Source organism: Staurois parvus, unplaced genomic scaffold, assembly GCF_062004578.1.
Source record: "Staurois parvus isolate SC_StPar_1 unplaced genomic scaffold, SC_StPar_1.0 ptg000032l, whole genome shotgun sequence".
NCBI lineage: Eukaryota > Metazoa > Chordata > Amphibia > Anura > Ranidae > Staurois > Staurois parvus.
The window spans coordinates 1,971,426-1,984,912 of NW_028317828.1; the positions used below are offsets into that span (position 1 = coordinate 1,971,426).

Consider the following 13,487-nt stretch of genomic DNA (forward strand, 5'->3'; position numbering starts at 1 on the left):
GCTTCTCCTTTTGGAAGCCTTCTCCACAACACTTGCCTGGAATGGAACCTATACTCACAATCAGCTGCGTTTGCAATCTTTGTATCTGCTTCTAGCTTAGAAAGAACACTATAGGAGTTGTGCAGTGCTACACCAAAAGCTACAATTTTATGGTACACAGACTTCACTCTTTCTGACCCAACAGTTGTCCACACTCTCCTTTTCTTGCGCAGTCTTTGAGGAAGAGGTGGCTTTTTGCAAGGCAGCTCAAAAGAACAAATTAGCTTAGACAGCCTATTCATCTCAGACTGGAGGGCACTAACCAGTGAATTCAGACAAGCAATGTCATCAAGTACTGTAGGCTAGAAATCTGCATACAAATAGGACAGCATCCCAGCTTCCAAAAGCACCATGAAAAACAAATGCCAAACAAGTACTGCACTGAACTAAATCAGACATTTAAAAAAGATTTACTTAATGTAAATTCAAACAAAAGTACTAACCAAAGATAGTTGGCTGTTTCCAAACTCCTGCTGTTTTCAAACTACTGCTGTTCAAACTACAGTATGCACTTCTGTACGGCTGCACTTCCAACGAGCAAAGTCTACAGAGCTCTAGTTGTGCGAACACAAATTATAAAAATCTAGTTTGGGTACAGTGTTGCATGACCGCACAATTGTCATTCAAACTTTGAGAGTTCTGAAAGCTGAAAGGGGGCAAAAGTACCCAGTATGGAAGTGGTTTTTAAACCATGCATTTAAAACCACAATGCATTTTAAACCGCACACCTCTCAGAACCTTGCTTGCACTGTTAGGACTCATGCACACTGCAGCTCAAAAAAAAAAAAAAAAAGCTGGTTTTACAGGCATTTGAGCCTTTATTTATCTGCCTCCACTAGCTTTAGGCAACAGCTTTGAAAACTTGCACTGAAATTGGAGGAATAAGGTTTAAGCATTAATCTTTTTTTTTACCTGTAATTAAGTAACTTGCTCTGCCATTTTCTCAGATGTTATCTACATTGGTGCCATTCATCCAGTCCATAGGAATTTGGGGGTGATGTGCATGGAAAAAGGAAAGAATGTTTTGTGTGAAAAGCCTCTGGCCATGAACCTCACAGAAGTAAATGAGCTCATCTCTGCTGCCAGGAAACACAATGTGTTTTTAATGGAGGTATGTAGGTATGAAGATGCATTAGTTCATAGGAAACACTGAATAACTAGCGGCTAAAAACATAATTGTAGAAAACGTTCATTGCTTTTTAAGAGCAGGGCTGAATATGATTAGGCACATGTTTCTGAAACTATAGGCAGAAGAGGCTTTTTTCTTTTTTTTTTAGAGTTCTTGGTTTTCATTATTGGTAAGAGAAATCACCTCCTACAAGGTTATTTACACTCTGTCACAATAGTCTAAGCCAGGTAAAGACCAGTAGAAAACACATTGGTATAGTTGAATGCCCTTTTGAAAAAAGTCATAAGCATTTTTGAAGCGGGGTTTTGGTGACAATTTTTATACAAAATTTTCAGCACCAATAACTTTTATCACATTCATTATTTTGGCACACAATTATACCCTAAGAATTAATTCATTACACCCATAAGGCACACCCAACATGTGTGTTTGTGTGTATATGTGTGTATATATATATATATGTGTGTGTGTGTGTGTGTGTGTGTGTGTGTGTATATATATATATATATATATATATATATATATATATATATGTGTATGTATGTATGTGTATATATATATATATTACAAAAAAATTATATCAGTATACCACAATAAAGTGTTAAACAATGAACAGACAAATAGTGACAGTTCGTGATAGGTGAACTATTCAGAAGTTGATAGTGACTTTTCCAATCCTGTCATCTGGTGACAAATAGTGAAAATGTGCACTCACCAGATGCGTATTTTCAATACGCCTGTGATAAACCAGAGGTCCCCCTCATGGGATGGGATGGACGAGCTGGGCCGTTTAGCGGACTCTCCTTCCTCTGGGTGTAGACCGGCCAGACTGTTACCTCCCTCTGGGAAATGGACAGGATACTGGGTAGCCTACATCAGGGCCTACGTCATCCTTAGAGCGGTATCAGGTGTCACAAGCTTATGATGCTCGGGCTCTAGAACAGATATGGGGTTCACCGCAGAGCCAGCAAGAAATGGCCCATACTGTAGTAGTTTTAAACTTGGTATTTATTAATCCACGTGGTAAAATAACTCAGATATAAATAAAAGCAAGTAAAAAGAATTACTGACCAAATGTGCAAATAGACATCACGGCGTGCAGGCCCCTTTAACGCTTTTCGTGCGATAGCACATCATCAGAAAGGAATGGCCATCACGCCAGTGCCGTGCGTCATGTATTTATATAATGTCTGTATTGTCCTAATCATTGCAGGCATGTGAGAGTGTTGTAAGATGCCCGCGCATGCGCAGTAGCGCTCGCTCAGCTGCGCAGCGCTCCGCGCATGCGCAACACATGCGGCTCAATCAGATAATGCCCGCGCATGCGCAATACGACCGCACCATCTTGCCAAAGTCCGGCGATGCGCCATTTTGCGGTAGTCCGGTTTTCATTATTTACAGTACGGGGCAGCGATGACAGCTATACTCGTATTGCGGTAGATAATTGAGGGGGAACCTGAAGCCAGCCTCCCAGAAATACCCATGCAGTATCTAAAGCAAGGGGGCAGCATGGACAGAAACAAATATTGTCCAAACGAGGGGGCAACAAGGTCATAATAAAACAGCCTTTTGCGCATATGTAGTCGCCCTTTCTCAAATTAATTGGGAAATACACAGCCTAACAAATAAGGCACTGGGGCATAGCTTGTGATAAACCCCAAAAAATATATGCATGTATAGATGTACATACACACACAGCCCCCACATGGTTTCCTCCCCAATGGGGGATATGGATATATGTCCAATGTATAAAAAAAAAAAATTATATATATATATATATTATAATATAAAACCGGTCTACTCCAGAGAGAATGTATAGTACAACAAAGATAAATAAATTAAAATAAAATATGCAATTTCAACACCAGCTGAATCAATATAAATAGATCTATATGTAAAATTAATCGAGAAAAAAATTAAACATGGAATACATTAAAACCTCACATAAAAATGCAATGTACGGCCCATGGAGGATACAAAACAGGAATATTCGATAACTGGTAAAAATGTATAAATATATATAAAAAATAAATTTATATATATATATATAATATTCTTATACAGTATTTATAAAGCGTCAACAGTTCGCTCAGCGCTGTACATTACAATGGGAGACAGAACATGCGACAGTACAATGACAATACAATATGCGATAAACAAGGGGTTCGATGGCCCTACCCTTTCGAGATTACAATCTAGGAAGGAGGGGATAGTGGTAAAAGAGGAGACAATCTATCTCAAAAATCCACTTTGTCTCAGCCTGGGATACGGATCTTTTCTTATGGGTACCTCTCCAGTGGAACAAAATGATGTCTATTCCCACAAATTTTAGAGAAGTGGGATCTCTGTTGTGGTGTTGCCTATAATGCCTAGAGAGTGTGTGCTCTTTGAAGCCCTTTTTAATATTATATATGTGCTCCCTCAGACGGTCTCTTATGCAGAGGCCATAGATGGGTCGAAAATCGGACGATTTTCGGATCGTTAGTGGGCTAATTGTTCGGCTGCTTTTGGTACTTTGGCAGATTTTTTTTATCGGTAAAGTTTGAAAAAAATCGGCCGATTTTGCCGATCGGCCGATTTTCGTGGCAATGATGGGCAAATCGGTCGATCTTTTTACCGATAAAAAAAATCTGCGCATGACCAGTGACCTGCAAGAGGAAGACAAAAAGAAGAAGAAAAAAGAAGAAGAGGAGGAAAAAGAAGAAGAGGAGGAAAAAGAAGAAGAGGAGGATGAAGAAGAAGAGGATGAAGAAGAAGAGGAGGATGAAGAAGAAGAGGAGGATGAAGAAGAAGAGGAGGATGAAGAAGAAGAAGAAGAGGAGGATGAAGAAGAAGAAGAAGAGGAGGATGAAGAAGAAGAAGAAGAGGAGGATGAAGAAGAAGAAGAAGAGGAGGATGAAGAAGAGGATGAAGAAGAAGAAGAGGATGAAGAAGAAGAAGAGGATGAAGAAGAAGAGGAGGATGAAGAAGAGGAGGATGAAGAAGAAGAGGAGGAAGAAGAAGAAGAGGAGGATGAAGAAGTAGAAGAAGCAAAAGATGAAGAAGAGGAAGAAGAAGAAGAAGAAGAGGATGAAGAAGAGGATGAAGAAGAAGAAGAGGATGAAGAGGAGGATGAAGAAGAAGAGGAAGAGGAAGAAGAGGATGAAGAAGAAGAAGAAGAGGAGGATGAAGAAGAAGAGGAGGATGAAGAAGAAGAGGAGGATGAAGAAGAAGAGAAGGATGAAGAAGAAGAAGAAGAGGAGGATGAAGAAGAAGAGGAGGATGAAGAAGAAGAGGAGGATGAAGAAGAAGAGAAGGATGAAGAAGAAGAGAAGGATGAAGAAGAAGAAGAGGATGATGAAGAAGAGGAAGAGGAGGATGATGAAGAAGAGGAGGAGGATGAAGAAGAAGAGGAGGAGGATGAAGAAGAAGAGGAGGAGGATGAAGAAGAAGAAGAGGAGGATGAAGAAGAAGAAGAGGAGGATGAAGAAGAGGATGAAGAAGAAGAGGAGGATGAAGAAGAAGAAGAAGAGGAGGATGAAGAAGAAGAAGAAGAGGAGGATGAAGAAGAAGAAGAAGAGGAGGATGAAGAAGAAGAAGAAGAGGAGGATGAAGAAGAAGAGGAGGATGAAGAAGAAGAAGAAGAGGAGGATGAAGAAGAAGAAGAAGAGGAGGATGAAGAAGAAGAAGAGGAGGATGAAGAAGAGGAAGAAGAGGATGAAGAAGAAGAGGAGGATGAAGAAGAAGAAGAGGAGGATGAAGAAGAAGAAGAGGATGATGAAGAAGAGGATGAAGAAGAGGATGATGAAGAAGAGGATGAAGAAGAGGATGAAGAAGAAGAAGAGGATGAAGAAGAAGAGGAGGATGAAGAAGAGGAGGATGAAGAAGAAGAGGAGGAAGAAGAAGAAGAGGAGGATGAAGAAGAAGAAGAGGAGGATGAAGAAGAGGATGAAGAAGAAGAGGAGGATGAAGAAGAAGAAGAAGAGGAGGATGAAGAAGAAGAAGAAGAGGAGGATGAAGAAGAAGAAGAAGAGGAGGATGAAGAAGAAGAAGAGGATGAAGAAGAAGAAGAAGAGGAGGATGAAGAAGAAGAAGAAGAGGAGGATGAAGAAGAAGAAGAGGATGATGAAGAAGAGGATGAAGAAGAGGATGATGAAGAAGAGGATGAAGAAGAGGATGAAGAAGAAGAAGAGGATGAAGAAGAAGAGGAGGATGAAGAAGAGGAGGAAGAAGAAGAAGAGGAGGATGAAGAAGTAGAAGAAGCAAAAGATGAAGAAGAGGAAGAAGAGGATGAAGAAGAAGAGGATGAAGAAGAGGATGAAGAAGAAGAAGAGGATGAAGAGGAGGATGAAGAAGAAGAGGAAGAGGATGAAGAAGAAGAGGATGAAGAAGAAGAGGAGGATGAAGAAGAAGAGGAGGATGAAGAAGAAGAGGAGGATGAAGAAGAAGAGGAGGATGAAGAAGAAGAGAAGGAAGAAGAAGAAGAGGATGATGAAGAAGAGGAAGAGGAGGATGAAGAAGAAGAAGAGGAGGATGAAGAAGAAGAAGAGGAGGATGATGAAGAAGAGGAGGAGGATGAAGAAGAAGAGGAGGAGGATGAAGAAGAAGAGGAGGAGGATGAAGAAGAAGAAGAAGAGGAGGATGAAGAAGAAGAAGAGGAGGATGAAGAAGAAGAAGAGGAGGATGAAGAAGAGGAAGAGGAGGATGAAGAAGAGGAAGAGGAGGATGAAGAAGAGGAAGAAGAAGAAGAAGAGGAGGATGAAGAAGAAGAAGAAGAGGAGGATGAAGAAGAAGAAGAAGAAGAAGAGGAGGAGGATGAAGAAGAAGAAGAGGAGGAGGATGAAGAAGAAGAAGAGGAGGATGAAGAAGAGGATGAAGAAGAAGAGGATGAAGAAGAAGAAGAAGAAGAGGAGGATGAAGAAGAAGAAGAAGAAGAAGAGGAGGATGAAGAAGAAGAAGAAGCAGAAGATGAAGAAGAGGAAGCAGAAGAGGAAGAGGATGAAGAAGAAGAGGATGAAGAAGAGGAATTCCAGTCCGGCAAAAAGTGTTCCTGCAGAGAGCTCCGCTATTTCTTTGACAGTCCCTTGACATTTATAGCGGTTGCAACAATGTATCTATTGGTTTCCAAATTAAAACAAAACATCTGTATCCTAAATGGATACAAATAGATACATTGTTGCAACCGCTATAAATGTCAAAGAACTGTCAAAGAAATAGCGGAGCTCTCTGCAGGGACACTTTTTGCCGGCTGTAGACGGGATGAAAATCGGCCGTTTGTTTTTTTTTTGTTTTTTTTTCTACCGTTGCTGGTAACGTGGGCCACTTGAATGACTGATTTTTTTCATTTTTTTAAAAGAAAAATTGGCCGATTTTCAACCCATCTATGGCCTGCATTAATCTCCGCGTTGTATGTCCAACGTACTGTTTTTTACAGGGGCACTCTAAAAGATAAACTACATATCGACTATTGCAGGTAATAAGACTTTTAATGTTATAAGTCCTACCTGTTGTATGAAATGAAATGCGAAAAATTGTGATTTGGTTTTTCGCATCTCATGCGACAGTACGTTGGAGATTAAGAGACCATCTGAGGGAACACGTATATAATATTAAAAAGGGCTTCAAAGAGCTCACTCTCTAAGCATTATAGGCAACACCACAACAGAGATCCCACTTCTCTAAAATTAGTGGGAATAGACATCATTTTGTCCCACTGGAGAGGTACCCATAAGAAAAGATCCGTATCCCAGGCTGAGACAAAGTGGATTTTCAAGATAGATTGTCTATATCCTAAAGGTCTCAATAAAGATATAGACCTGAATTGTTTAATTGACAACAGTTGATAATTTTAGTTGCCTTTTATAACGCTGTTTAAATTAGTCCTGGTTTATATATTATATATACTTTTAGGTCCTGGTACCATCTTTTACATTTTCTATTGTCTTTTATCATTTTTCAGAGGGTCTTATCATCATGTCGTCCTCCCTATTTTTTACATTTTTTTACATTACACTTTTACATTATTATCTTACATAATTTTTACACAATTTGCATTCAATCATTTATATATTTTATATATATATATATGAATTTATTTTTATATATATTTATGAATTTTTACCAGTTATCGAATATTTGTTTTGTATCCTCCATGGGCCGTACATTGCATTTTTATGTGACGTTTTTATGTATTCCATTCTATATTGGTTTTTATGCATTCAATTCTATATTTAATTTTTTTTCTCAATTAATTTTACATATAGATCTATCTATTTATATTGATTCAGCTGGTGTGTAATTGCATACTTTATTTTAATTTATTTATCTTTGTTGTACTATACATTCTCCCTGGAGTAGACCGGATCTCTCTCTCTCTCTCTCTCTCTCTCTCTCTCTCTCTCTCTCTCTCTCTCTCTCTCTATATATATATATATATATATATATATATATATATATATATATATATAGTTGCAAGAAAAAGTATGTGAACCCTTTGGGATTACGTGGAGTTTTGCATGAATTGGGCATAAAATGTGCTCTGAACTTCATCTAAGTCACAACAATAGAAGAACACAGTCTGCTGAACATAATACTACACAAACATTCGATGTTGCCATGGTTTAATTGCACATAACATGTGAACATTCACAGTGCAGGGAGGAAAAAGTATGTGAGGCCCTAGCTTAATGACTTCTCCCAGAGCTAATTGGAGCCAGGAGTGAGCCAACCTTGACTCCAATCAGTGTGATATTGGATGTGTTGCTGACAGCTGTCCTGCCCTTAAAAAACACACACCTGTTTTGGGTTTACTGGTTTCAAGAAGCACTGTCTGATGTGAACCATGCCTTGCAGAAAAGAGCTCTCAGAAGACCTACGATCAAGAATTGTTGACTTGCATGAAGCTGGAAATGGTTACAAAAGTATCTCCAAAAGCCTTGATGTTCATGTGTCCACGGAAAGACAGACTGTCTACAAATGGAGAAAGTTTAGCACTGTTGCTACTCTCCCTAGGCGTGGTCGTCCTGTAAAAATGACTGCAAGAGCACAGCGCAGAATGCTGCATGAGGTAAAGAAGAATCCCAGAGTGTCAGCTAAAGATCTACAGAAATCTCTGGCACATGCTAACATTTTTGTTGACACATCTACAATAAGGAAAACATTAAACAAGAATGGAGTACATGGGAGGACACCACGGAGGAAGCCATTGCTGTCCAAAAAGAATAGTGCAGCACGTTTGAAGTTTGCAAAAGAGCACCTGGATGTTCCACAGTACTACTGGCAAAATATACTGTGGACAGATGAAACCAAGATTGAGTTGTTTGGGAAGAACACACAACACTATGTGTGGAGAAAAAAAGCACAGCACACCAACATCAAAACCTCATCCCCACTGTAAAACATGGCGGAGGGAGCAATATAATTTGGGGCTGCTTTGCTGCCTCAGGGTCTGGACGGATTGCTGTCATTGATGGGAAAATGAATTCCAGAGTTTATCAAGACATTTTGCAAGAAAACGTACGACCATCTGTCCGCCAACTGAAGCTCCTCAGAGGATGGGTGATGCAACGGGACAATGACCCAAAGCATACAAGTAATTCAACAAAACAATGACCTGACTTCAACCCGATTGAAATGCTGTGGCATGACCTTAAGAGGGATGTTCACACCAGACATCTCAAGAATATTGCTACACTGAAACAGTTTTGTGAAGAGGAGTGGTCCAAAATTACTCCAGATCATTGCGCAGGTCTGATCTGCAACTACAGGAAACGTTTGGTTGAGGTTATTGCTGCCAAAGGAGGGTCAACCAGTTATCAAGTCCAAAGGTTCACATACTTTTTCCTCCCTGCACTGTGATTGTTTACATGTTATGTGCAATTAAACCATGGCAACATCTGTTTGTGTAGTATTATGTTCAGCAGACTGTGTTCTTCTATTGTTGTGACTTAGATGACGTTGAGAGCACATTTTATGTCCAATTCATGCAAAACTCCACGTAATCCCAAGGGGATTCACATACTTTTTTTTTGCAACTGTGTGTATGTATGCATGTATGTATATGTGTGTGTGTGTGTGTATATGTGTGTGTGTATATATATATATATATATATATATATAACTTATTATTAAAAAAAAATTTTTTATACATTTGACATATATACATATGGGGGCTGTGTGTGCATGTACATCTATACATGAATACATTTTTTGGGGTTTATCACAAGCTATGCCCCAGTGCCTTATTTGTTAGGCTGTGTATTTCCCAATTAATTTGAGAAAGGGCGACTACATATGCGCAAAAAGGCTGTTTTATTATGACCTTGTTTCCCCCTTGTTTGGACATTTGTTTCTGTCCATGTTGCCCCCTTGCTTTAGATACTGCATGGGTATTTTTGGGAGGCTGGCTTCAGGTTCCCCCTCAATTATCTACCGTAATACGAGTGCAGCTGTCATCGCTGCCCCGTACTGTAAATAATGAAAACCGGACTACCGCAAAATGGCGATCGGCCATCGCCGGACTTCGGCAAGATGGCGCGGCCGTATTGCACATGCGCGGGCATTATCTGATTGAGCCGCACGTGTTGCGCATGCACGGGCGTCTTACAACATTCTCACATGCCTGCAATTATTAGGACAATACAGACATTATATAAATACATGTGAATATAAATATGCTAATACCAATATTCCCAAAAGTATATATCACACAAATATATTAAAAGAAAAAAAAATTCAAAATGTAACAGTCCAAAAATAGATAAGAAATAAAATTAAATAAATAATATTATAAAAAGTCACTCTGTGCCAACTTCAATCATCAATCTTCATATTCAGCCTTTCAATGGCTCAAAGAAACCTCAACATAAAAAGAAAAATCACATAGTGCATTATCTTAAATAAAATATAAATGAAACAGATGTGATAAACGCAAACAACCATGCGTGATCAGAAATAGTGGGAAAAAGTGAAAGTGTCAAAATAGTGCCAGTGAATCAATCCAGTGAAAAATATGCATCCAAAAACATGTGAAACACTGTGTCCACTTCTATAGTGTAAGGAGTGAATACCCTTACCAAAAATGTGTAAATAATATGCCTTTACACCTCCCAGCAAGGGTATTATCACAAATTCTACTTCAACCAAAGGATCATCACAGCCTCATGGATCAGATCAAGATGTCATCCAGATATAGCAGCTTTCAAGTATAACCATGAATCTCCACCAATCCACCGATGCCCACCATATATAGAATAAATCATAGCGTAAACCCGCATATACAATTTAAAATACTTTATTGAATATGCTTACATCATGATTTCTCTTTAAAATAGCCTTTATCAGAATATCCAAACCTCTCAGAGTTCCCTGGTTCCTCCACATGGACTTCTATGAGGTTTTACCAGATTCTAAAATGGCCGCCAGATCACTTCCAGTTCCTCTATGCATCTGACATCACTTCCCTTGACATGTTTCGTCACCTGACTTTATCACAGTTTTTACACTTTTGGGGGAAAAGTGTATCTTTATGCTATTTATAGCCTTATTGTACTGAATTATTCAAGGGATACCGTAAAATTCACATATATTATATAAATACATGATTCACGCCACTGGCGTGATGGCCATTCCTTTCTGATGATGTGCTATAGCACGAAACGCGTTAAAGGGGCCTGCACGCCGTGACATCTATTTGCACATTTGGTCAGTAATTCTTTTTACTTGCTTTTATTTATATCTGAGTTATTTTACCACGTAGATTAATAAATACCAATTTTAAAACTATTACACTATGGGCTATTTCTTGCTGGCTCTGCGGTGAGCCCCATATCCGTTCTAGAGCCCGAGCATCATAAGCCTGTGACACTTGATACCGCTTTAAGGATGACGCACGCCCTGATGTAGGCTGTCCATTTCCCAGAGGGAGGTAACAGTCTGGCTGCTCTACACCCAGAGGAAGGAGAGTGTAAGGGACCGCAATCGTGCACGGGTTTGTGCCATGCGCGGTGTGCCCGGCCACACTAGCGTGCGAGCATTTGGACCTGGGCACCCGTGATTGCAGCGGTGCTCGTGCATGCGCACTCACGATCGCGGACACGCGCCTGGCACCAATCAGGACGCAGGGCACCCTATTTAAAACAGGTCAGGGCTGTGTCTAGTTGCCGTATGGTCTTACCTGTATCCTGAGTTCTTGTATTGTAGATTGTCTTGTTGCCGACCCTGCCTGACCCTGATTTACTGTCTGTCTCCTGTTCTGATCCCTGGCTTGTCTGACCATTCTCCTGCTTAACCCTGCACGTTCTGATCTCCTGTTACTGAACCCGGCTTGTGACCTGTTTATCCTTCTGCCTACTGATTTTGTACCACGCTGCCTTCACCGTTACCAACCCGACCTGCCCGACACTGCTCTTGTTACCTCCTCACATCAGGCTCTCACCTGCTATACACCTCCAATGGTGCTTCTACCGCAGCTGGGTGAACCCAGGGGCTGAGACCTGGTCTCGGCCTGCTCCAAGTCCATCCCCACCATCAGGGGCCCTGGTGAACATCAGGTTGGGACTTGGATTCCGCACCTTGGGGGATTCCGGTCTGTGGAACGCTAGAGGCTACCACAGGAAGGAACCTAACAGAGAGTCCACTAAACGGCCCAGCTCATCCATCCCATCCCATGAGGGGGACCTCTGGTTTATTTATCACAGGCGTATTGAAAATACGCATCTGGTGAGTGCGCATTTTCACTATTTGTCACCAGACCACAGGATTGGAAAAGTAACTATCAACTTCTGAATAGTTCACCTATCACGAACTGTCACTATTCGTCTTATTCATTGTTTTTAACACTTTATTGTGATATACTGATATAATTTTTTGCAGCATATGTGTGTGTGTGTATTTATATATATATATATATATATATATATATATATATATATATACACACACACACCATACATATTTCTTTTAGCGCTGCACTTTCTATATATATTTATATATATTTATTTCAGGTACTTATATAGCACTGTCAATTTACGCAGCGCTTTACACATACAGTCATGGCCGAAATTGTTGGCACCCTTGATATTTTTCCTGAAAATCAAGTATTTCACACAAAAAAGGTATTGCATTAACACATGTTTTGCTATACACATGTTTATTCCCTTTGTATGTATTGGAACAAATATAAAACAGAGGCAGAAAAGCAAATATGACATAATGTCACACAAAACCCCAAAAATGGGCTGGACAAAAGTATTGGCACCCTTAACTTAATATTTGGTTGCACACCCTTTGGAAAACATAACTGAAATCAGTCGCTTCCTATAACCATCAATAAGCTTCTGACACCTCTCACCCGGAATTTTGGACCACTCTTCCTTTGCAAACAGCTCCAGGTCTCTCTTATTGGAAGGACACCTTTTCCCAACAGCAATTTTAAGATCTCTCCACAGGTGTTCAATGGGATTTAGATCTGGGCTCATTGCTGGCCACTTCAGAACTCTCCAGCGCTTCTTTGCCATCCATTTCTGAGTGCTTTTTGACGTATGTTTGGGGTCATTGTCCTGCTGGAAGACCCAGGATCTTGGACGCAAACCCAGCTTTCTGACACTGGGCCCTACAGTGCGACCCAAAATCCTTTGGTAATCCTCAGATTTCATGATGCCTTGCACACAGTCAAGGCACCCAGTGCCAGAGGCAGCAAAACAACCCCAAAACATCATTGAACCTCCACCATATTTTACCGTAGGTACTGTGTTTTGTTCTTTGTAGGCCTCATTCCGTTTTCGGTAAACAGTAGAATGATGTGCTTTACCGAAAAGCTCTATCTTGGTCTCATCTGTCCACAAGACGTTTTCCCAGAAGGCTTTTGGCTTACTCAAGTACATTTTGGCAAACTGTAGTCTTGCTTTTTTATGTCTCTGTGTCAGCAGTGGGGTCCTCCTGGGTCTCCTGCCATAGCGTTTCATTTCATTTAAATGTCGACGGATAGTTCGCGCTGACACTGATGCTCCCTGAGCCTGCAGGACAGCTTGAATGTCTTTGGAACATGTTTGGGGCTGCTTATCCACCATCCGGACTATTCTGCGTTGCAATCTTTCATCAATTTTCCTCATCCGTCCACGACCAGGGAGATTAGCTACAGTGCCATGGGTTGCAAACTTCTTGATAATGTTGCGCACTGTGGACAAAGGCAAATCTAGTTCTCTGGAGATGGACTTGTAACCTTGAGATTGTTGATATTTTGCCACAATTTTGGTTCTCAGGTCCTCAGACAGTTCTCGTCTCCTCTTTCTGTTGTCCATGCTTAGTGTGGCACAGACAGACACACAATGCAAAGGTTAAG

General features: G+C 40.4%; 1 protein-coding gene across 2 annotated transcripts in view; it reads left to right on the forward strand.

Annotated features, from left to right (window-relative positions):
• The window catches only part of DHDH (dihydrodiol dehydrogenase), a 136,873-nt gene that overhangs the window by 91,219 nt on the left and 32,167 nt on the right, over nucleotides 1-13,487 (forward strand). For both annotated transcript variants that reach the window (XM_089660856.1, XM_089660847.1), the window contains exon 3: nucleotides 987-1,150. In XM_089660856.1, coding sequence (XP_089516982.1) covers nucleotides 987-1,150 — 164 coding nt within the window. The remainder of the gene's footprint in view (nucleotides 1-986; nucleotides 1,151-13,487) is intronic.